General features: G+C 37.5%; 1 protein-coding gene across 2 annotated transcripts in view; it reads left to right on the top strand.

Moving 5' to 3' along the window:
* Positions 1-3,449: 3,449 nt before the first annotated feature.
* LOC136826643 (short-chain dehydrogenase/reductase family 16C member 6-like) overlaps positions 3,450-22,930 on the top strand; it is a 67,880-nt gene continuing 48,399 nt past the window's right edge. For both annotated transcript variants that reach the window (XM_067083971.1, XM_067083972.1), the window contains exons 1-2: positions 3,450-3,727; positions 7,168-7,433. In XM_067083971.1, the coding sequence (XP_066940072.1) occupies positions 7,196-7,433 (238 nt within the window). In that variant the 5' untranslated portion in view covers positions 3,450-3,727; positions 7,168-7,195. The remainder of the gene's footprint in view (positions 3,728-7,167; positions 7,434-22,930) is intronic.

Here is a 22,930-nt window from a genome sequence, read left to right as displayed (position 1 = left end):
GGTTCAAGACAAGACGAGTTCCAGACGGCAGATCCTTTAGCCCAGCTATATTTCAATGTCATTTGACCCTTACAGCTAGACCATCACTTCCTACTTTTCCTTTCCTGGTTCGCCCGTCGGGATGACTTGGGTGCTGGACCTCAGTAACATTTCGGACGTGGATACAAACTCCCACATTTTCTGGCTGTTGTTTGATGCAGTTATAAGATACACAGTTTTCGGTTCTTTTTGGGATATTATTCAGCATTTCAGATACCTATGAAGGAATAAACAAAGTCATGGTAGGTAGATAGGCCTACAAACAAGCAAAAAACTTGAGTTTATAAGTGCTAATTGTTAACCAGCCCTCAAGGTCATGTGGCCTGGTCAAGGTGATGAGAAAAGGGTTGTTCTGTCCCATGGGTGGTTTGACGATGTTATTCTGGAAGGGACTGGACATGACGGACTGAAGGGGTCGAATCTGATTACTTGCGAACATCAGCGATTTGTTTTCTTTCCCGTGAAGCATGATAAATACTTCATCTGATATCTGCTTCATGAAAATCAATCAAAAGAGTAAAATCATATGTAATTCGAGTCTATGTATTCAAATAACGACTGTAGAGTTAAGACTGCACCTTGATCTTATGGTTACTTAATTTGGGATTCAGTTAGTTCTCTCTCTCTCTCTCTCTCTCTCTCTCTCTCTCTCTCTCTCTATACACGCACAGGTGTACACACGCACACACTCAAACACACACACATATATATATATTAGCTGAAGCCATTAGGAAAGTTTAGAATGAAACGACAGAGTGCCAAGTACTTTCGTGTATTTTAACGCATCTTCGGGGCACAAAGTAATACAGAGCACAAAACGAGTTACCAAGAAAGCTCTCACAAAAGCATTACTGTGTTACTTTATGCCCCGAAGATGTGCTAAAGTACACGAAAGTACTTGGCACTCTGTCGTTTCATTTTGAACTTTCCCAGTGGCTTCAGCTAACAAACAAAATCACGCGCTTACTTTTGTGGTTTCTTAGTGTGTGTATATATATATATATATATATATATATATATATATATATATATATATATATATATATATATATATATATATATATATATATATATATATATATATATATATATATATAACCACAGTGCACTTTTAACATCTCGAATTCTTCACACTTTTTGGATAAGCTTGCCTATAAAAACCTTGAGATCCAAGTGCAAGAAAATTTATGACATCCCCAGCAGGAGTCAAACCCGCATCCGGAGTACCAGAACGAGGTTTCCTACCGAAAGGAAGAGAGTAGTGTAAGTGTGGACAAGGAAGAATGTTTGTTGATCAAGTTTTTGCTATGAAATAGTTGTGTAACAAGTTCGAGAATCCAAGGAGAAGGTTGCTCGTGGCATACAACGATGCAACGTGAAGGATGCTGAGGATGTATGCGGTTAAAGATATTTTCTTGAGAGCCATCAAGTGTTTATGACGAAAGCAAAGTTCTTCTTAGAAACTGTACTTGGTAATAAGAATTGTTTGGTTTAAAACTGGTCCCGAGACGAGGGTGTGGTAAGTCTCCCTAGTTATATATATCTGTTTAAAAAATCACAGTAGATGCACGTGACTCCAGTGTATAGGCCCCGACGATGCGTTAATAAACGTGAAAGCGCTTGGTACTGAACTTCTGCCTGTCGTTTTCCTGTGGGATTCGCTTATATATATCTGTATGGATGGAGCAATACTAAGAAGTCATAGAAAAGACACTATAGGTGTAAAGTTGCAGGATGAAGAAAATTGGCGTATTGAAGAAAAAGTACAGAAATTAATGGAAGCTCGAAAATATTTGCTAGCTGAGAATTCAAAAGAAGGCATCGTGCTTACCCCATATAAAAAAATGGGAAAAAGCACGTTAAACGAAGAAGAAGAAGAAGAAGAAGAAGAAGAAGAAGAAGAAGAAGAAGAAGAAGAAGAAGAAGAAGAAGAAGAAGAAGAAGAAGAATGTAGCGAGTGGATGTAAACAAAAGTGACACTCATAGGAGTCAATGGAAATCAGGAAGATGGAATAATGAATATTAAGACGATGGTGGAATGATGTAAGCATATGATTAACACTGGTATTTGTAAGTTATTGTAATTGACAATGGTAGAATGAGTGCAGAGATGGATCATAGAATAGGAGAAACAAAGACGGTAGTAGGGTACATGCAGAAGATCTGAAGGAGCAGCTAGGAAAGAAAAATGAATTTTTGAGCCAACTCTCCTTTATGGAAGTGAGCATTCGGATGAAGAAAACAAGGATGGCCAAGAATGTGTTGGATAGGTAGGATGGAATGTATACTGAATCGGAATATCCAGGAAGAGAAGGTGTGCAATGGCAGAATGTGCATAGCAAGCTTCAGCACTACGGATGAACCATCAGTGTGGGTTTATGGAGCAACTAATGCTGTGGAAGTTTCCTTTCCAGAAGGTTCATCCTCTATTTTTCAGCAAAATTATGGTAGTGATTCCGTTTTGGTTTTAGTTTCAAGCCACTTCCTCTTTGAGAAAACAGCTATATATATATATATATATATATATATATATATATATATATATATATATATATATATATATATATATATATATACACGCGCGCACATACAGTATATTTGACCACGAAAATAGTGAAACAAAGGAGTGCGAGACCTTTCGCCTTTTCAAGCAACCGCATACAATGGAACAATAGAAGACAATAAATAATATAAGGGCTATGTAGCCATTTCACTACATACAAAGGTCATTACAGTTAAATTATCTCTTCCAGCTGAGGTACAGCTGTCTAAGATTAAACACGAGGATTTATATAAAACAAGGCGAGGCAAATGCATTAAACCTGGATTACTGACGTCTCTTAATTTCTCTTCTAAATTTCTTACGAACATCTTGTGTAGAATGAGGCCAAGGGTGTGTAGGCCAGGCTTAAATTAAAAGTACTTGTTTTTGTTAGCCGTCTAAGTGTATATTCAAAGATATTTCTAGACAATATTTTTACATCTTATCAATGCACTATTACCGGACAAATCATTCCATGTGATTCGTCACTTAGGTGAACAAAGGAACATCATTGTCACGTTGTTATTCCAGTGACAGAATTCATTATATATATACATACATATATATATATATATATATATATATATATATATATATATATATATATTTGTGTGTAATTGTTTGTGTATATTAAATGGTAACCGATGTAGGAAATGATACGCAATGTATCGTATTAAAAAATTCATAAGGGATTTGAAAAAGTGCGCTCCGTCCGCAGCTTGTCATTGATTGCCAAGTTAACTCGGAGCTGTAAAAAGAAAAAAAGGCAAGGGCAAGAACATAAATTGTTCCTCACGCGTATGACAGAATTTCCCAACAATACGCGAAAGTATCGTATGACTGTAATAGTAACTAAGCAAGAGGCATCAGTATCAGCAACGTTAGTGCAGACGTCGGTGGTGTCAGTAAAGCAGTATCATACAACTTCAACCCAACAGGACGAGGAGAGTCGAGGCCACCACACCGCCGAGAGACCTCGCAGGCTGGAGCCTAGAGGTTGAGCGGAGTCTAGATCTTATTTACCCGTCAGTGACTAAGGGAATGTCAGCGTGGTAGGGTGTGCCGAGCTTCGTCGTCCTTCCATAGTACATGTGTCTGTCGCTAAGTGGTGGTGAAAAGAAGCGGTAATCACTCACACATTTGACAGTAAGTGTTTTTTTTAATATAATATATAGCTCTTAGTTACGTCAGCGCTTTGTTGGCTTGAACGTTGCTGATGTTTTGTTTGGAAAAGGGGTGGTATGGTTTGGGCTTGCAATTAGCAAGTGGGATCATATGCTATGTAACCAGCGTGGGTGTTTATGTACCGTGTACGTTTGCGGTCGTATATTGATTCTTGTCAGAATTTGTTTATGATTTTATTTCCTTAAGCTCAAGGAACTGTCATGTATGTGCGAGGAGCATACAATAAGAACCAATCAGTTGTAGGCCTATTAGTGTGATATGGGTTACCATAGGAGATATCAAGTAGGCTACACGTCCTATTCAAACTTTGGACTGACAGGCCTTGATGGTGTTGATAGGGATCAAATGAATAAATATATAGTTACCTACAAAAACTGGCACCGCGAAGGATTTTTAAAAGTTTAGTATATGGTCAGTGGAAGCCGAGTAATTAATTGAAATCAAAGTTGTGTTTATGGGCTGCTGTTTTGTCGTAGAGGCTTTGTGCTAAAGAAATATCTCCTTTAACGTGAATATGTTTATAATATCTAAAATAAGCCTATTCCTTCGGGCCAGCCCTAGGAGAGCTGTTAATCAGCTCAGTGGTCTGGTAAAACTAAGGTATGCTTAACTTTATACTTTTGTTCTTAAAAGTTTATCAAGTTATGTATTCTGCTAGTTTCTGAAGAGAAACCTGTTGCACGACAGCCGTTGTGTACTAGTAGACAGTAGATCATGTGATTCTGATGTGTTGTCAGTATTTTGTTTTGTGGCCATGGACTTGAGTAAAATAGATTTTGCAATCAGTTGGATGGTTTTGGGTAATAAAAGTATGCCTTGACAGTGTACACTAAGACAGTATAGGATGCCCATGAGGTCATATACATAATAGTCGGTCAGGGCAACTGTAACCTTCAGCTATAGTGCAAATGAAGTTATAATCACTGATAGCATGGGACTAGCTTCATATAAGATTAACCAAAACTTTCTGTATATTTTTAAGATATGATCAGTAATTTAAGCCTATAAAAATTTCAAGGATACCGAGATTACTTCTGGAGGGAAAGAATGAAAGAAAAATTAAACTGAGCTCCTTGAATGAAAGGTTAATACCATAATATTTTCGTTTCTGAGAAAATGTAATGGTTAATTGTTAGAACCTTCTGAAAAGTAAATGGAAGAATATTGTGCATAGATATTGCGGAGTAGTGTGTTAAGCCGAGAGCGTGTAAAACGGAAATGTTTATTCCTCACGTTCCTTGGAGCAGGATTGCGTTCGGTGGAGCAAAGAGTTTTTGTCTGTTATTGTGCAAGTCGGTGTTGAGTTTTACAGATAATCGGTAAATGCAGAGGAATACTTCATAGGCAAAAATCTCTGAAGAGAAGTTGTTGTAGGTACAGCTAGATATAAAAGCAATATAAAATAGAAGAAATAATGTGAGGGTTTATATATATATATATATATATATATATATATATATATATATATATATATATATATATATATATATATATTAACTTTATCACCTACAAAATTGTTCTGTGCGTTAATACAATTACTAACATGACCTCGTTGAAACTGAATGGTATCCGCTAGATACCACCCAGTTTACTCTGTTATTTTCGTAGTTTTTTATAGCTAACTGTAACTTCAACAACTTCTTTATATATATAAAGGAAATTAATGTTTTTGAATACATATATATTGTTATAATTCAGTATTCAATTTATATGGAAACAGGTATAACGCTCGCAACTTCATATATATTCGTTCCGGGGCTGGGAGCATCTGCAGGTGGTTGGGAGGGCTCTCAGTCAACTGAAAGGTCCCCTTCCTAAATTTGTAGTCGAGATAACGCTGGGCGAGGCAATTGTGAGATCACAGGCTTGGATGTGGAGAGGAGTTATTGATTAGATCATAGTGGAAGAAGGTACTGGATACTAACATGTGCCCCGATGTCCTTTTTTTTTTTTAGACCACTTTTTTGGAAGTTCCTTATTCATTAGACTGTTACTTGTTTACTTTTCTCCTCTGAACCCCTTTCCACCCTATAGTGAAGTGACTGCGTTTGTTAATGGGTGAAGCTTGCCTTGTCAATAATTCTCATAATATTAGACCAAATCTCCGGTTCATTTTTGCCTTGTCATTTGACCATCCAGGGTACAAGAACGTGTTATCCGTTTAGTTAATTGTAGGAGACGATGTTCCAGCTTCAGTAATTGTTATGTACCTGACCTCTCAAAGACTAGTGTAGAGTAGCATGATGGTGATGGAAATGATCCCGACGTGGTTGTTGTGTAGGCATAACTCCTACTTAGATGAGGAAGGCTGTTGTCACCCAGAAACCTTGTTCAGATTAAGGAGTACATTATAACCCGATTAGGTGAAGGTCATTTGGTAAGAAATGAATGATTAGTACCACATTCTTGGCTAATTGTCAAGGCATTCAGCGATCAAGCCCTTTAACTTTTATGTGTTCAGATATTACCAATCTTTATTTACAACGATAACCATAGGCATTGAGTGGCCTTAAGAAGTCATAAACACACACACGCAAATATATATATATATATATATATATATATATATATATATGTGTGTGTGTGTGTGTGTGTGTGTGTGTGTGTGTGTGTGTGTGTATGTATGTATGTATATATGTATATATTACAGTTTAAATATTGGTATTGTCAAGTAGCACACTTCCTTAATATCATTTAGAGTGAATGTAAATATGATAGTGAAGTATCTAAAGGAGATTTTTGATTCATGATAAGAATATATAATGGTATATCTTTTTAATCCGTAAGTGTCTTGATAATTAAATATTTATTATCCTATTTTTTTCTCTTGTTGAAGTGTCTTCACGTTTTTGCCCCGACATTTGTATTTGATCAGTGAGTGCTTTACGTAAGTCACTCAGAAGATGACAATTATGTTCATATCTAATCAATTTACTTGACACTTGACCGGTTGTAAAATAACTTGGGTGCTAGTTCGTGGTGTGGAGGATATTTATCACTAGTTAAATTTGGAGCATTATTATCCTGGTGCTTCCCCAAAATAATGTAAATTGTAGTATTTTGTGTAAAATGTAACTGCAAAGTGTTATAAAGGTTGAGTCAAGTACACGCAACACAGAGGGCGTGTGGTAATACCTTGTTTCATTAGCTGCTATTAGTGAATACCAGAGAGCGTACTTATTCTTCATTTTATGCACATGTGCTCAAGAATTTTAAAGAGGCAAACTAACAACCATTAGGCCTATGAAAGTACAACCTACGTCTACCGTGAAGGGTATGGCAGATTGATTTATGCGGTCGAACTTAACTGTTCTTATTTTCTCAGTACTGTCATATCAAAAGAAATGCACAAATGAACAGCAGACGATTCTTAATCATTTATTTTCCTTCTGCTTCCTCAGGCATCTCGTCCTGTAACCTCCGGAAAAAATGGGCTTCTCAGAGGTGATAGTGTCGGTGGTCCAGCTGATAGGGGCCATGTTTGCCTCTATCTATTTCGCACTGGAGTGTCTGGTTTTATCCCTCATCCCAAGGAGGTTCAGGAGGAAGGACGTCGAGGGCGACATCGTCCTCATCACAGGAGGAGGGTCAGGGATTGGTCGTCTCATGTGTCTGAAGCTGGCAGCCAGGGGCGCTAAGATCGTCACGTGGGATGTCAACTCTGCTGGTATGTTCTGGAACTGTTTGTTGCTGTTGGAATATGGGCTTTTAATGATAAGGAAAATCTGTGAACGGAGTAAGTTGGTTTCGATCTAACAGCAACAAGGGCGGTGTAGGAGAGAAGGAGACTCATTTTGTGTAGATTTTTTAGCTCTTCAGATGTTTTGTAGCTTATCAAACTGAAGAACTCGGTATTGTAGTAATAATGTCCTTCCAAAATCTACACAAGAACAGTCTTTTTTGTCTCCTGTATTTGTCAGAACGTGTTTGTTCTTTGCATGCCAGCAAGCGTTGTACTATGGGAGTCAGAGGTAACTTGAACGCTCACATATTCAGGTAGTTTTGGACGATATTGTAGGAAGGTCAGTATCAAGCAGTAGGTGCATTATTGCCATGAAGTTAAAGAAAGAAAAGCTCATAATATATAGCCGTCGTACGTTACCCCCGGATTCTGTAATGTAAACAAGCCTTGCCGAGGCACAACAAAGCGTAGAATGGATGTTTTACTTTATGCGCACGTTTCAGCTAAAGTTTTTCGAAGTTTTTGTGGATTGAAGCTGAAAAGGGTGTGCTTAATAGACTTGGAAGAAGGCAGTTGTGAAAGCTTTATTTTTCGGTTATTTTTGCTCGCGTATGATGTATGTGTGTGCGTCAGTTTTGAGGCGTAGGGGAGTGGTGAGTCGGGTAAATATAGCATGTATGTCGCGTTTCATTTGAAGGTGACTTTGGGGTCTGTACATTTTTTAATCCACAAACTTTCACTTCGTTATTTATATTACTAGTCTTTCTTTTTCCTGAATAATTGATACATTAGTTTTCTTAACGTGTATTAAACACTTTATTTACAATTATATTGTTTTGAAAACTGACTACTTCAGTTAAATTTAGTTTAACGACACTAAATCCATACATACAGATGAGAGAGAGAGAGAGAGAGAGAGAGAGAGAGAGAGAGAGAGAGAGAGAAAGCGCGTGTGAGTGTTCTCTTTTAGTTTTGAGTTATGTAAAATGGCCCTAACCGACGTATCGTGTGTCCTGAACAATCTCAAGAATTGGATGCTGTTCGATTATCTTTCCTTGTATAACTTTGCGGTTGACTGCATAACGCCCGCAGATGTGACGAGGAAGGACTCTCGGGTTACTGCTTATGGAGGCTTTTGTGGTTTGCTTGGGATTTCTCCTCTATCTAAGGATTCGCAATTGGATATTTTATTATTATTACCACTCTGTGGTTTCTCTCTCTCTCCCTCTCTCTCCCTTTTCGTACAGACACACACAGATATATATATATATATATATATATATATATATATATATATATATATATATATATCTGTATATATATTATCTCGGAGATATGCCGATTTCCTTAAGAAGTCTCAAAAGTAGCAAGAAGGAGCGTCCAACTTCATTTTGTTTATTGCACTTACATAACTTTCATTTAACTAATTATCCCAACTTATTTGCTTCTGTTCCTGTAAAGATTAGGTCATTTCTGTGACCTAAGTTCACGCTTCCAGGGGAAAGATTCGCAGTAAATAGCCGCCAATGATATAACTAGCGACATAACGCTGCTTTGTTTTGTTGCCGAAAGTTGAACTTACTGGTATATAATACATGAAAACTTGTGTTATATACTGAGATGATAACCAGTATTATATACTGAATTCTCAATAAGAAAGTTGTAACCACAAAAATTATTGTTAGGGAAGTCTGTCCCCAACGTCAGTCGTGCCGTTTTAATTAGGGAGTTTTGTAACCGTACGACCATAGCAGTTTTTTTCGGGCATTTTTTTTTTTGCCATGTACCCGGAAGTGGGCCAGGCTTACCTTTTGGCATTTAGCTGATGAAGATCAGCATCCCTTATTTCTTCCGTATAGTGGGGAGCCGTCTGCCTGCCTTTCCTGTTACGTAAGCCTAAATTACGTAGAAAGAGTTGTCATGTTCTTATTTTAGCTCTGCTGAAGTCTTGCCCATGTATTGACAACTCAGTCTCTCGCGAAGTTACTGGTGTTGGGTTGAATAATATTCGTGTTAGCAAAAGGAAGTCTCAGCTCGAGTGGAACTAGAAATTACTGCGAACGCTTATAGACTGAAGGTCACTTTCCTTGTCCACGTTTCTTTATTTTCTACTTCGTCTTCACACACGCGCACACATACAGTTAGCTTCCAGCGTTTAGTTATTGATTTTCTAGTAAAACGGAAGACCCGTGTTTTTTCATCTTGGTTTTAGTAATTATCAACGTTATTATTATTTCTTTTTTTTTCTGTCTGGCCCCAAGGTAACCAGAACCTTAACATTATGGTTGATGTATGCCGAGAGAAATTCATTCATTCTCGGCTCAGTGTCATAGTGCGTGTAATGACGTTGCCAGACGTATGGTGGTCGTCAACATTCGATAACTTTAGTAACCGACTGACGTTTTGGTTTGTGATCTCTGTAATTCTAGTTTAAAATGGCCATAATTAGCTGATTTTATAAATTTACATACTGTGGCGGATGCCCTGTCAATTTGATCTATGGTTGATAGGAAAAAAAATGTTTGCCATAGATGTTTTACTGCTGAGCAAAACGTTTGAAAAACACAGGAATTATGATTGAACGTTTGTTAGAAAAAAAAATGTAAAATATTTGCCATAGATGTTTTACTGCTGAGCAAAACGTTTGAAAACCACAGGAATTATGATTGAACGTTAATCGATAGAGTGGGATAACTGCAAGTGTCATACGTAAGTCACTGCAGGTGTAGAGTGTGTGTGTGTGTGTGTGAGAGAGAGAGAGAGAGAGAGAGAGAGAGAGAGAGAGAGAGAGAGAGAGAGAGAGAATCCGCGTAGCAATGAATATCCACAATGCATACGAAGATGCATGAGGCTTTTCCTTCAGTAAGCAGTGTTGGGCCCAGTTGTTTTGCTTTAAGAGACTGTGGACTGAATTCGTTATTTTGTTGCCATGTACTTGTAATACAAGTTAGTAAGTATTAGTTATCTTTTTTTAAATACTTGTTAATTGTAAAAGTATAATTAGCTTATGATGTGAGTTACACGAGTTAAAATCGGGAAACGTTAAAATGCTGCATTTACAGAAATAGCTAATGGATTTCCCTCATCAGTCTCAGTCATCTTAATTCAGACCTGCGGCTTTCTTGAGTTCTGTCTAACTTGAGCAAAAGTATTGTGTAGTTTAAAGCCAGCACAGTCGACTATTGTGGAAATCTTTTCCAAGGAGGAAAAAGATTAGGCTTATAAGAATGGAAAATAATTTGTTGTAATGGAATTGTGCTGAGCACGTAGATTGGTCGATTTGATGTATATTGTAACGCCCATGTGCATTTTTCTAGGAACATATACCGAGACTGCAGCTAGAAACATCTTCTTTGTTCATATTTATCATCTCATGACAGAATTTTACAGAATTAGTTTTTTTTTTTCGTTGAATATAGGCTGTATAACTAAAGGCCTGTTGTCAGTCAATAATGTCTTTAAAAAAACTTATCCTAAGGAACCGAATATGTTACAAAGTCAATCATCTTGATTTGATGATAACTCCAAAAAGAAGGAAAGGTAAAAAATGTCATAGGCTATCTAATCAAGGCATTTGGTTGATACAAAAGTTTATCGATTCTCAGGGTTTTGTAACTCCCTTCAAAACCTCATACCCTAGGGTACGTAACTTATCGCGGGTGCTTGTGGGAAGCTTACCTAAGGAAGGATGAAACCGGTGTACTCAACAACCGTTAAGATCATCCTACCCACAGCGCTAACCACCTGACCATCGGGACACTCGCGCACACGCGCGCTAAAGTATATCTTGTGAGAACTTTCATAATCCGTCAGGATTTGCAACATGAGTAGAAGATAATTAATTAACGGTAAACACATACATGCATATCTATCTATCTATCTATCTATCTATCTATCTATCTATTTATCTATATATATATATATATATATATATATATATATATATATATATATAATACAAAGCACAAAAACAAACAAATATATAGACCTGGACTTGGGACCAGGCAGCAGCTTATTCAATTACAGTGTAATAACATACAGGCAAACTCACATACTGTACTATATATATATGTGTGTGTGTAGGCAAAAATGATGTGGCGTCGGCTAAAAAGGAGCCTCCATTAAATTTAAATTTATGAACAAAAGGATAGGGAAGAACAAGAAGTTGAAAAGGTTTCTAGTGATCTGCAGCACTCATGCTTAATGGTAAACAAAACGGGGTTTGAATATCACAGGTCTAGCGAGACTGGAATTATGGACAGAGCTTGACGTTCAAGGTTCCAGCAGAGCGGCCCACGATTCTGTTCTGAATTGTGTTGCTGGCGAAGAGGAAAGTGAGTGTCACTGACATCGACCAAACCACTTTGGAATGAAAATCCAAGATATAATATTGCGAGTAAACGGAGAAATCTTGTGAACACTTACGGTGTTTAGGAAGGGGGACTTGACAGGTACTCTTGAATTCAACCTTCCAGTAACAGAAAGTAAGAATACTGATAGAGAATTTTGCCAATACTTGCGGCAGGAATAAAACAGGTCCCAGAGGCTGCTGAGAAAAAGTTGCTCCGAACATGAACAGCGGGCCAGGAGACCTTACAGCATCCTACGTCGCTGTTGCTCGCCTTATAAGCTAAAAAAGTAGATTGTTCCAAATTATATCATTTTAAAATGCATAAAATTGATCAAGGTGTTCAAACTTAGCTACAAAAATCGTGGTGACAGATGTCGGAAGGACAGTTTCCTCTAAAGAATTGAACCTAATTTTTGTCACAGGACTGAAAATTCGCCTCTCCTTGTTCTCATTCTATTGGATCTTGATGTAGGCCGATCAGCCTTATTTAGTTTACCAGTATTATGTTGTATATAAGCGAGGAGGAGGATGATATTTATTAATCGGCCGTTTCTGAAATGGTCTTGAATTTAATTACCACTTGTGACGTAAATAGTTATTTAAACTAACGCTTGTAAACACCGCGTCATCTTAGGCTGATAAATCCCTTGTTTCCTCGAGTTTCCAAGCATTGTATTATTGCTGTAAATGACATTGATACCACCGATAGATTTAAACGTAACGCCTGTGATTTCTGATGTAACGAAAATTTAATATGGTAGGTGTCTTGTGGTGTAACATCTTACAGTGAGTGCCTTAGAGCACTTTGTAGCAGTGGTTTTGTTCAAATGTGTTTTTGAACGCCGAGGGGCACCACATTAATTGCTTTGTTTTGTGTTTAATTTCTAATTCGTCGAGAAGTTCGCCATACCTCCTTTGTCGCTGCTGTATTTGATGGCTATCCAAACTGAGGATAATTATGATGAGTAACATTTCTCTCCAGGCATGTCTTTTCTGGTTATCACATTCCCATCGGATCTGAGAGAAAGTTACGCTTATGGAGTGTTCTCCAGAACATTTTTATCAACCGAAGATTTTATATTTACAGTTCTGGATTTTTCTGTTTTATTCATTTGCTTGTGTGCGTTTATTTCCGTTTAATTATGTTTGAGTAATTCGTGTATTTTTGTGTGGAACAAGCAAGTGCTTGAAAACGGGTCTCATTCCGAGTCAGTTGCTTGTGTAGTTTTTTTTTTTTTACTTTACCCATCGACCTTGGTGTATATACCCGGCTTGTTTGGCCAACTAGAAATAACTCTCTCTCTCTCTCTCTCTCTCTCTCTCTCTCTCTCTCTCTCTCTCTCTCTCTCTCTCTCTCGGTTACAGAGAATTCGTTAGATCTGTCTCAATTGGTGCAGCTATTATCCCGAGACCAGTTACGCTCATGTTCACAACTCAGTTGGATACAAGGCGGTTGGATAATTCTGTTGCGAAAATTTGAAGGCCAATAAAAGCATAACATTGAAAACAATAGGAATAAATATGATTGCAATTAGAAGGATAAGTAGTAATTGGTATTCTGTTGTGGATGTTTTAATTAAAACAATCATTGTTGACATTTATGATTATTATGACGTTTTAGTCGGCATGTTGGCTATGACAATATCACAATAAGACTTGTACATGTTTCCCAACATGAGAAAGAATAGTGCAGGAAATGGCAGGACAGTGTAGGCTTTAGGAACTTCCCCCGTGAAACCGGATGCAATTGCACGCTTGAATCGCTTCAAAACGCGCACCATCTCTGAATGCGACTTGCCGGGACGTTGGAGGTGCAGAAGAAGACGACGTCCGTTGATTGTACTTGGCTCCCAAAGCACTGAGATTAAGTCTAGGGTTAGCGTGTGATGATTGGGCTTCTGGAACTCGACGTGAGAAAGTCATTTTCACTTCATGGCGCGGCTAGATGACTAGGCTAGTTTTTTTTTTTTTTTTTTTTTTTTTTACTGTAGAGCAGTGGAGGGAGCTATAGACGGGTTGTGAGGAGTACGCTGGTGAAAAAACACATTACGCGACACCTGGATTTTTAAGCAGTTTTGAACTTTTTTCAGGCACCCTAGAAAACTTGAAATAAATTAAAGGTTTGCTTTATTTCAGTCCAGGAAGAGTACTCTGCCGTTTCAGTTTACTTCATTTTAACCAGTGGACTGTGCATGGAAACGCCAACCCTTTTATAAAAGTAACCAAAGTTTTTCAAAATCATATGCGGTTATGGGTGTTCATTGCTTACTTTAGATTTTAATGTAACACGCTTGACACATACACACACACATATTATTATATATATATATATATATATATATATATATATATATATATATATATATATATATATATATATATATATATATATATACACATATATGGTCCTACAAGTGGCCTCCATTGAAAACAAAATAGTTCTTCCATGTCTAATACTTAATTGCTGATTCAAGGCAAACCACCTGCCCAGAAAACCATCAGCCACTTCATACATTACTTAGGAGTCCCATGAGCAGGACCAAGTTTGCTAAAGATAATTTTTTTTATTTACTTGAATATTTCTTAGGCAGCTTTATATAAACATTTGATTTATACACACACACATACATATACATTTTTCCTTGTAGAACATGCCACTCTGTTCTTCTGTCAGTTCTGTGTAATTCTCACACACACACACACACACATACACCTCCCACCTTTCCCCTTTGCACGGGAACAGTTATTCCTGTGACCAGTCCTTTAAGAACTTTATCCTTGCCCAGATATACCGTACTTATCCTGGCCAGCCACTTCACCACAACATCAACTCATGGTACCTTTCCATTCTTCAGCCTTTCAGTTGCTGTCTTTGCACCTTCCTGAATTTCTACTTTGGTAATTTTTCATCCATCTGGTCTGCACTCTCACTGCTTTGTTATCAGACTCGTTGTCTTAATTGTTTTTATAGCCATGTTTTGAGCCATTCCTCTCTGTTTGAAACTACCTTCTCTTTACTTTCGCTCCAGAAATACCTCCAGCCTCTCGTTTCTCACCATTACATCCATTAACTTCCTCATCTGTGTACTCTGTACAGACGCATAATCTAAACTCTTCTCTTTCTTTAGTATACTTAACATTTTTCAGTAGAAACCTCGCATTCCAAACAATCTGTGCCCTTTCTGAACCCATTTCCTGCAGGCGCTTTCCATTCTCGTTCACACCAGCCACACCATACCTAACAGTTGCACATTCAGGTTTAAATTGTCATGCAAATGGACGCGACGGACAAAATTAGCATGTGTGGATGCGCTCTTGCATGACTGCAAAGCATAACATCAGTGAACTCTTCATCGCTGTGACTGAAAGGACTGCCTTACTGCTTCACAAACCAGACATAAATTGCAAAGCAGATTCTAGTTATTGTGGTAATTTCTCAAAAGTTTCAGACAAATTCTCAATACTATTATTTATATATATATATATATATATATATATATATATATATATATATATATATATATATATATATATATATATATATATATATCAAGGAGGGATGTTCTTCCCCAGCAGATATTATTTTCCACCCACATTTAGGGCATCACGTCCTGACTGCTTCACGATACGATGAGCTTAGATGAATTTTTTCTTTAGTTTTGTCTTATATCAATTTGTCACTTTAATTCTTTCTTTGCGGCGTTCTCAGGTGGCCATAACAAAAAGTGTATGATGTAGACAGAATATCTTGCGCCCAGTGCGCTTATCACATGCAGTAATGCTCTATGGAGCATTCGAAGGTTTTCACTTAGTGCCGGGTAAGAGAAATTTGATATATCTTCCCAAGTGCCGGGGTAAAATTTTTAATGCACAGTTTCCTGCAAGGTTCTTAAAGTGGGGAAATATAATTTGAAAATTCTCTTGAGGTGTTTCTCTTGAGGGAATACCTGGATTTTTATATTTTATTGCTTTTTACCTTGCCCCGGTGGATAACTTGATGTTTTCTCAAAAGGGCGAGGCTATACTTCACAGCTTTTCACGTGTTCTTTTGTTGTGTATAAATTGCTTCTTGAGAATCGTCACAGCAATGATTTAAGTAATGTTATTTCATAGACAGGCAGGCATATATTGCAGATAAAGTAGACCATTGCCTTGCAACTCTGTCAGATGGTAATTCAGCGTATAGAAGAGGACACTTGGGCAAGAACCAATTATAGGAAAATTCTCGTCGATGAGAAATGCATAGCGGGTGCATCAACCTGTTGGGTCGATACCACGCCGGCCGATAGTTAATGCTTCTCAGGGACGTTACTCTTCACTTATGAGACGAAATTTGGTGATTGTCTGGATTTGTGTTGTACTGCCGGATTAAACCTCCTTGGGTTTGTAAGGGATTAATGTGATGGAGTTCAAGTTAGGGATAGACTACAGATATTTAAGAAAGACTGAATATTAGCACTTGGATTTCGATCCAGATTAAATGTCAGGTAGCATTGTGGCGTAGAGGAAATATGTTACTCAGGAAAGAACGTCGAATCGATCGTGTCTTTCATGAGAGAGAGAGAGAGAGAGAGAGAGAGAGAGAGAGAGAGTTATGGAGGTAACAAACGATTGAAAAGTGACTGTGAATCTCCCCGATGTTCGTTCTGACAATCAGAAACTCTCAGAGATTGGCTATAACAGGGATGCTTTGTGGCTTTAGACTTTCACACACCTTGAGTACGTTTGTGCCATACACGCATACTTTGTACTCGCGCTCATGCGCAGGAGCTAAGCTACGCATCTTGTGTTGAAATGCCATTTTAGTATCGGCAAGCTATGAATTTAACTTGAAGTATCCATTCTTATCAGGTTTCAACACAATTATATATATATATATATATATATATATATATATATATATATATATATATATATATATATATATATATAAATATATAATTATATATGCTTGTATAGTTATAGGTCTTTCCTTTTGATTTCAGAGGCATCGGTTAATCTTTAAAGCGCTTTTGGATTTTTCTAGAACAAAATTGAAATTTTCTTGAGTGGTGAGATGTTACATCTTATTCAGTTATAACTTTTAAAGCAGTACTTGAATTTTCAGCAATTGGGAACTTAGAAGATTATATTTTTCGTAGGACCTGTCAGACTGCAAACGATTTCCGTGGCCACACCGCGCTAATTAACTTTAATTTCTATGTTATTTTTGTCTATAAGCTAAATGTCTCATGCTCGCCATTTCTCTTTCGTCGTCAGCTTCTGTTTTGTGTCGACAGAAACTCTGTAAATCACGCTTGAACAGAAAGTGATGCGCGTGAAAATTTATCATTAGTGAAAGTCAGTTTCCATTTGTCTCTTTCAGTTTCGCGTTTACTTTCCATCTCTTATTTATGCATTAAGAGCGAATGGGACGAGTAGTCTCAAGACTCATCTGTGTTGTTGTTGGAATGGAGTGGAATGTAGAGTTTAGGCCCTAAGGCTAAGCACTGGGGCCTAAGAGGTCATTCAGCGCTGGAAAGGGAATTGAGAGTAGGTGGGCGTGAAAGGTGAAACAAGATGAAAACCTCGCAGTTTCACTTTGAAATAATTGTTAGGAGAGGTGGATAGCAAGATGGAAGGAAAATAATATGAATGGAGGTATAGTAAAAGGAATGAAAGGGGTTGCAGCTAGGGGCCGAAGGGACGCTGCTAAGAACATTTAGTAATGCCTACAGTGCACCCCGTGAGGTGCACTGACGGCACTACCCTCCCTCAGGGATGTTGTTTTTTTTATGATGATGAAGTTTTTGTGCCTGTCATATAGCAGAGGTCGCAAGGTCACCACATTCATCCGTTTTAAAAACTTCCATTTGAATGAGCCCACTATTTTATAGTAGTAGCTAGTCTTCTTCTATGAAAGCTATATCTTTTAGCACGGTTGTGTTTTTACCCTTATGTAGGAACAAAGCTTTCTTAATGTAATAATAGTATCTTAGGTGTTTTAAATTAGAGTCGTGTTTTCCTTTTATCTACGTTTATTATTGCCTTAAAATTTATAACATTCCACCTTACATTCATGGGTAGTAACCGAGTTTGGTCTTAAACGCCCCCACTATTTTATAAGTTCATCATTATTATATCGCTCGGTTCTAATTCCAGTATTTATTGCTGCCGCATTGATTAAGCAACGAAAAAGCTACAGTTAACAAGTGCTATCTCTGAAGCTCGAGAATCTCGTCTTGAGATTTTAGGAAAAAAATAAGGGCCATGCGTAACCGTAGTATGTGACCCGTGGTTATCTGCTTTGCATGACGAAGCGTTTCTTTTCGTTACGTATTTTTTTTTTTTTTTTTCAGTTGCCGCTTCTTCCTTCTCTTCTTCGTTGATACTTGCCTTGAAGGTTATCAACGTCACGAAGATATCTTTGAAAGAAGCCCATATATATATATATATATATATATATATATATATATATATATATATATATATATATATATATATATATATATATATATGTGTGTGTGTGTGTGTATGTATATATATATGTATATATATACACATATACTGTATATATACATATATATGTGTGTGTAACATGTGTATATAAAATCCTTACTTCCGTATAAGCATTAGTAGTATTTTACTTCTCAGGAAGTGAAAATGCATTATTTTATGCTGGTCACGCTGCCATTCATTCAAGAATTTTATTTTTAAAGTAACTTTTTATATTTCGTGTGTTTTTTTTACCAACTGGATCACTGTTAGTTGTGTGGTAATTTCTTTCAGCGAATTTTGTTTGTACGCTGACTGTATTTTGTGTAATATAGTCAGTACTGAAGCTGCGTTACGATGTTCATCCAGGAGAAATAAAAAACAAGTAAAAAATACGGCGAAGTTTCTTGGGCGCAATCGAGTTTTCTGTACATCGTATAATGCTGCATGAAGCTGTCAGTCACGGCCTATGAAACTCTAAAGCCGGCCATGGTAGACTGTGTTGTTGCCGTGCCAGACGCACGTTCACCGCTAAATTTAACCTTAAATAAAATAAAAACTGCTGAGGTTAGAGGGCTGAAATTTGGTATGTTTGATGATTGGAGGGTGGATGATCAACATGCTAATTTGCAGCCCTCTAACTAGCCTCAGTCGTTTTTAAGATCTGAGGGTGGACAGAAGACGTGCGGACGGAGACAAAGCCAGAAAACTAAAAATAAGAGAAAAAGACTCCAATCAGCCACTTGTCATCGAAACCAGCGTACAAGAAAAGTGATGATTTCCTTTAAAGCGAAGAGGATGGTTTTCTTTGTATTCTTCGTTCGGCAAGACCTTGAGCAGTGCAACAGAAGGCAGGGTCCATTTGTGGTTTGATTATACAAGCGCATCATGCTTCCCGGTGACATTATCCGGTACGCAGCTTGAACCAACTTCTTCGCTAATAAGAAAAATAATATAAATAAAAACAAGGTGACGCCTTTACATTACTTGTACGGATGTAATACTGAATATTCTGTACGTGCTTATTTTGACGATTGCTTACAGAATACCAGAGTTGACTCCTTTAAGTCTTATTACTCACGGCACGTCAACGTTTGTCCAACTGTTCCACAAAGAGATTGTTTATATTGTTGTTTCACTATTATGTCGTAAATATCCGTAAGCATTCTTCTGAAGAGTGTTGAGGTTTTATCATTTTGCCAGTCCATCCGGTTTCTCAGTGATGTCGTATGGTCGAGTTTACCTAGTATTCCGCACAAACTTTTCCTGTTCAGCCAGGTATCAGTTTTCAGCGGTTTCCTTGTTTTGTTGTCGTTTGGCAAGCGACAAAAACCACTTCAAAGAAATGTGTGCCCAACAGGGAAGGAAGACAGTGCACAAGGAGCAAACAAAAACTAAAGTAAGTTCGTCAAGTTTTAGCTGCATGGGCAGGGGGCAAGTTTTTGCCCTCGGTAGGAAGGGACGCCGATAAAAACACACACAAACACTCCCAGTCACCTGCATGGCCAATTCCTGCTTCATCTGTTCCAGTTCTGGTTTGTGGGGCTGTGGCTTAAATGAGTTCTTATAATATCCATATTCAAAACGTCCGCTTATATTAGCGTATATTTTGCAGTTCTTGTTTAATTTCGTTAATCGTCCCGTTCGTCGCTAATGCAATCCACCTCCTCCTCTTCCTCCTCCTCCTCTACCTCCATCTCCTTCATGTGTTGCAACGTTTCATTTCACTCGTCTGTGGTATCGACACGCTACTCTGCCTTCAGCCTCTCCTTTTCTACATCCCACGTTACGGGCCACTCGATTTTTTCGAATTCTCTCCGTCCAATTCTGTCTGCGGTTCTCTCGATTTCTCAGCGTCTTCGTCACGGTTTTTCCTTTCATTTTTAGCATCGTACGACGCTGATATATCATGTCTCGCCAGATGGACGACGAATTGCTACCTCCTCTTATTTTCTTGTAAGCCGATTATCTCGCAGCATTTGCTCTTTCTCTTGTTTTTTTTCTGTTTTCTACTGGTTAACACAGACGTCTGCGACAGTTTTCTCTTGTTTGGATGTTTGCCGCATCATTTCAGAAGACTAAACTACGTCACATAGATTTAGACTCTTTTTTTTTCGTAACCCAGAGACCAGACTTCTTGTATTTTGAAGAATCTTGAACCAGCTGATATGGTTCCAGAGAACTAATCTGTAACCAACTGACTTCCATTCATTTATTCAGCAGCCGAGTGAAACTGTCTCGGTCGTTAAGTATGCACGAGCTTCACGTGGTTGTAGGAGAAATTGATTTGTGATGACAAATTACATGCAAGGAGAGAAGTAACCAGAAAAAAAAACGGAATTCACTTCATCTTGGCACAGTTGGATCCTGACATATTTTATGTAAGGAAGGAAGAGTAACGAAGGTTAAACTTTAAGTTGACTGCATTGACTTTTGAATCAGTATCATTAATAGGGCTGTGAAGGTACACATGTCAGTCATTTTTGTGTTTCCGGAATGTTTCCTGAATCCCAATATTTCTCTCTCTCTCTCTCTCTGTTCTTCATTGAAGGGGTGGGTAGAGCACTCGGCTATCACGCTGTTGGCCCAGCGTTCGACTCTCCGACCGGCCAATGAAGAATTAGAGGAATTTATTTCTGGTGATAGAGATTCATTTCTCGTCATAATGTGGTTCGGATTCCACAATAAGCTGTAGGTCCCGTTGCCAGGTAACCAGTTGGTTCTTAGCCACGTAAAATAAATCTAATCCTTCGGGCAAGCCCTAGGAGAGCTGTTAATCAGCTCAGTGGTCTGGTTAAATTAAGATATACTTAATTTTTTTCTCTATAGAAGTTAACATCCATACACGTGTCCATATCACTACAATTGCAACTCCTTCAGTAGTTCCAGTGAACATGTTCAACGCGAAATATGGATATCAAAAACTTCAATAGGCATTTCAAAGAATACTTTAACTCCTAACCTATGCCAGAAACCAGAGAGTTCCATATTTGGAGATTTTATTGAAGAGATATAAGAGTAACGGGGACTTAATTCCCACCACTTGCGAGTATTTTTTTCTTTCTTTTCATTTTCTCCAACTCAAGTTGTTTCGCTGACTTTATGAAAGATAATCCTGAACATTTTTTGGGGAAAAGTAGATCTCATTTTTTTTCCACGGAGGAATTCTTGATAATAAATCTTCTTTGTAGGCACTGTGAAACAGTAGAAAGTTCCTCACACGCGGAACTTATGCCTTTGGGGAAATATTATTGATTTGCTTTTTCAGTTTGTTCCATTTTCTCACATTATTGGTCTTCTATGCAAGTCAGTTGCCTTTTTATACTTCTTTTATTTGAATGTTTGTTCATACAGCAATAATAATAATAATAATAATAATAATAATAATGTCTGTGGACCTTGTATATGAATATTTGCTCATACAATAATAATAATAATAATAATGTCTGTGGACCTGTGAATTTGCGGCATCACAGAAAATATATTTTTACTTCTTGTAATCAAACTTTTTTTTTTTTTTGCACATTTTAAGTCTAGGAATTGTTTAGATTTTTGCAGCTGTTTTTCTCGATTGCATCTGACCCTTGATCATTTTATGCGATCAGGTATTTTGCTTGGTTACTTATAGTTATTATTTAGCTTCTGTTTGTCTTACTGCATATGCCAGACAGTTAATATGAGAACGATTTTTTTAGAGTTAATCTCTTATTCCAGATCTAGCTCATTTTCCGTCTTGTTTAAGTGATATACTCTCTCTCTCTCTCTCTCTCTCTCTCTCTCTCTCTCTCTCTCTCTCTCTCTCTCTCTCTCTCTCTCTCTCTCTGTTGCATTGTTTGGTCTTGCTTTGCCCGGGCATCTTTTCAACAAACCATTTCAGTAAGATAGGGAAGTATTCTGCATTAAGTTTATTTGGCCGAAATATATTTCTCATTCATTTAAAATTTTCCGTGAAGAACTTCCTCTATTTCTGAGTTTTAATTAAATAGTTTCTGTCATTTTACTTTTTATTTATTTCTCGTAAGTTCTTTCATTCAGCTGGTGAATTATTCGCATTGTTTTCAATTTCGTTGTCATTTTGAAAAACAAGCTTTCTGACTGGTATTCAGTTTAGGCTGAAATTATTTATAATCCGTTCACTTTGTTTTGCATCCATATGTGTATACTGTACTTTAAGAGTAGGGTTACTTGTAGGTTAATGCCGTGCACATGTTTTGCATCCATATGTGTACACTTTAAAGAGCAGGGTTACTTGTAGTTTAATGCCGTAGTCTTGTAAAGTCAATTAATCTATAATGAAATATGCAGTAGCCGTTACTAGGCCTTATCACGAGAGACAACTGCACGGGTGAATTGTTCTTATTAGTCTTGAAATTAGTGTTAGTGTTTGTATAATTATTATTGATATTACATAATTTATGTAAATTCTTGGTGGCTGAGTTCATTCTTATTTCAAATCAAATAACTTCAAAACTGGGAAATATAAGCAAAATCTTTCCCAGCGCGTAACTTGCTTGATTCAAGTCATCACAGCTTGTTTCTTTAATCAATAACTATCATCGACGTGTAGCGAGATTTTCAACAGAAGTAGCAAGCGTTTTCATCCCAGGTTCCATTCCCTACCGACATCTCATCACTAAACACAATCTTCAAAGTTTTT

Source organism: Macrobrachium rosenbergii, chromosome 41 (assembly GCF_040412425.1).
Source record: "Macrobrachium rosenbergii isolate ZJJX-2024 chromosome 41, ASM4041242v1, whole genome shotgun sequence".
Taxonomy (NCBI): domain Eukaryota; kingdom Metazoa; phylum Arthropoda; class Malacostraca; order Decapoda; family Palaemonidae; genus Macrobrachium; species Macrobrachium rosenbergii.
This window is presented reverse-complemented; position numbering and strand designations above follow the sequence as displayed.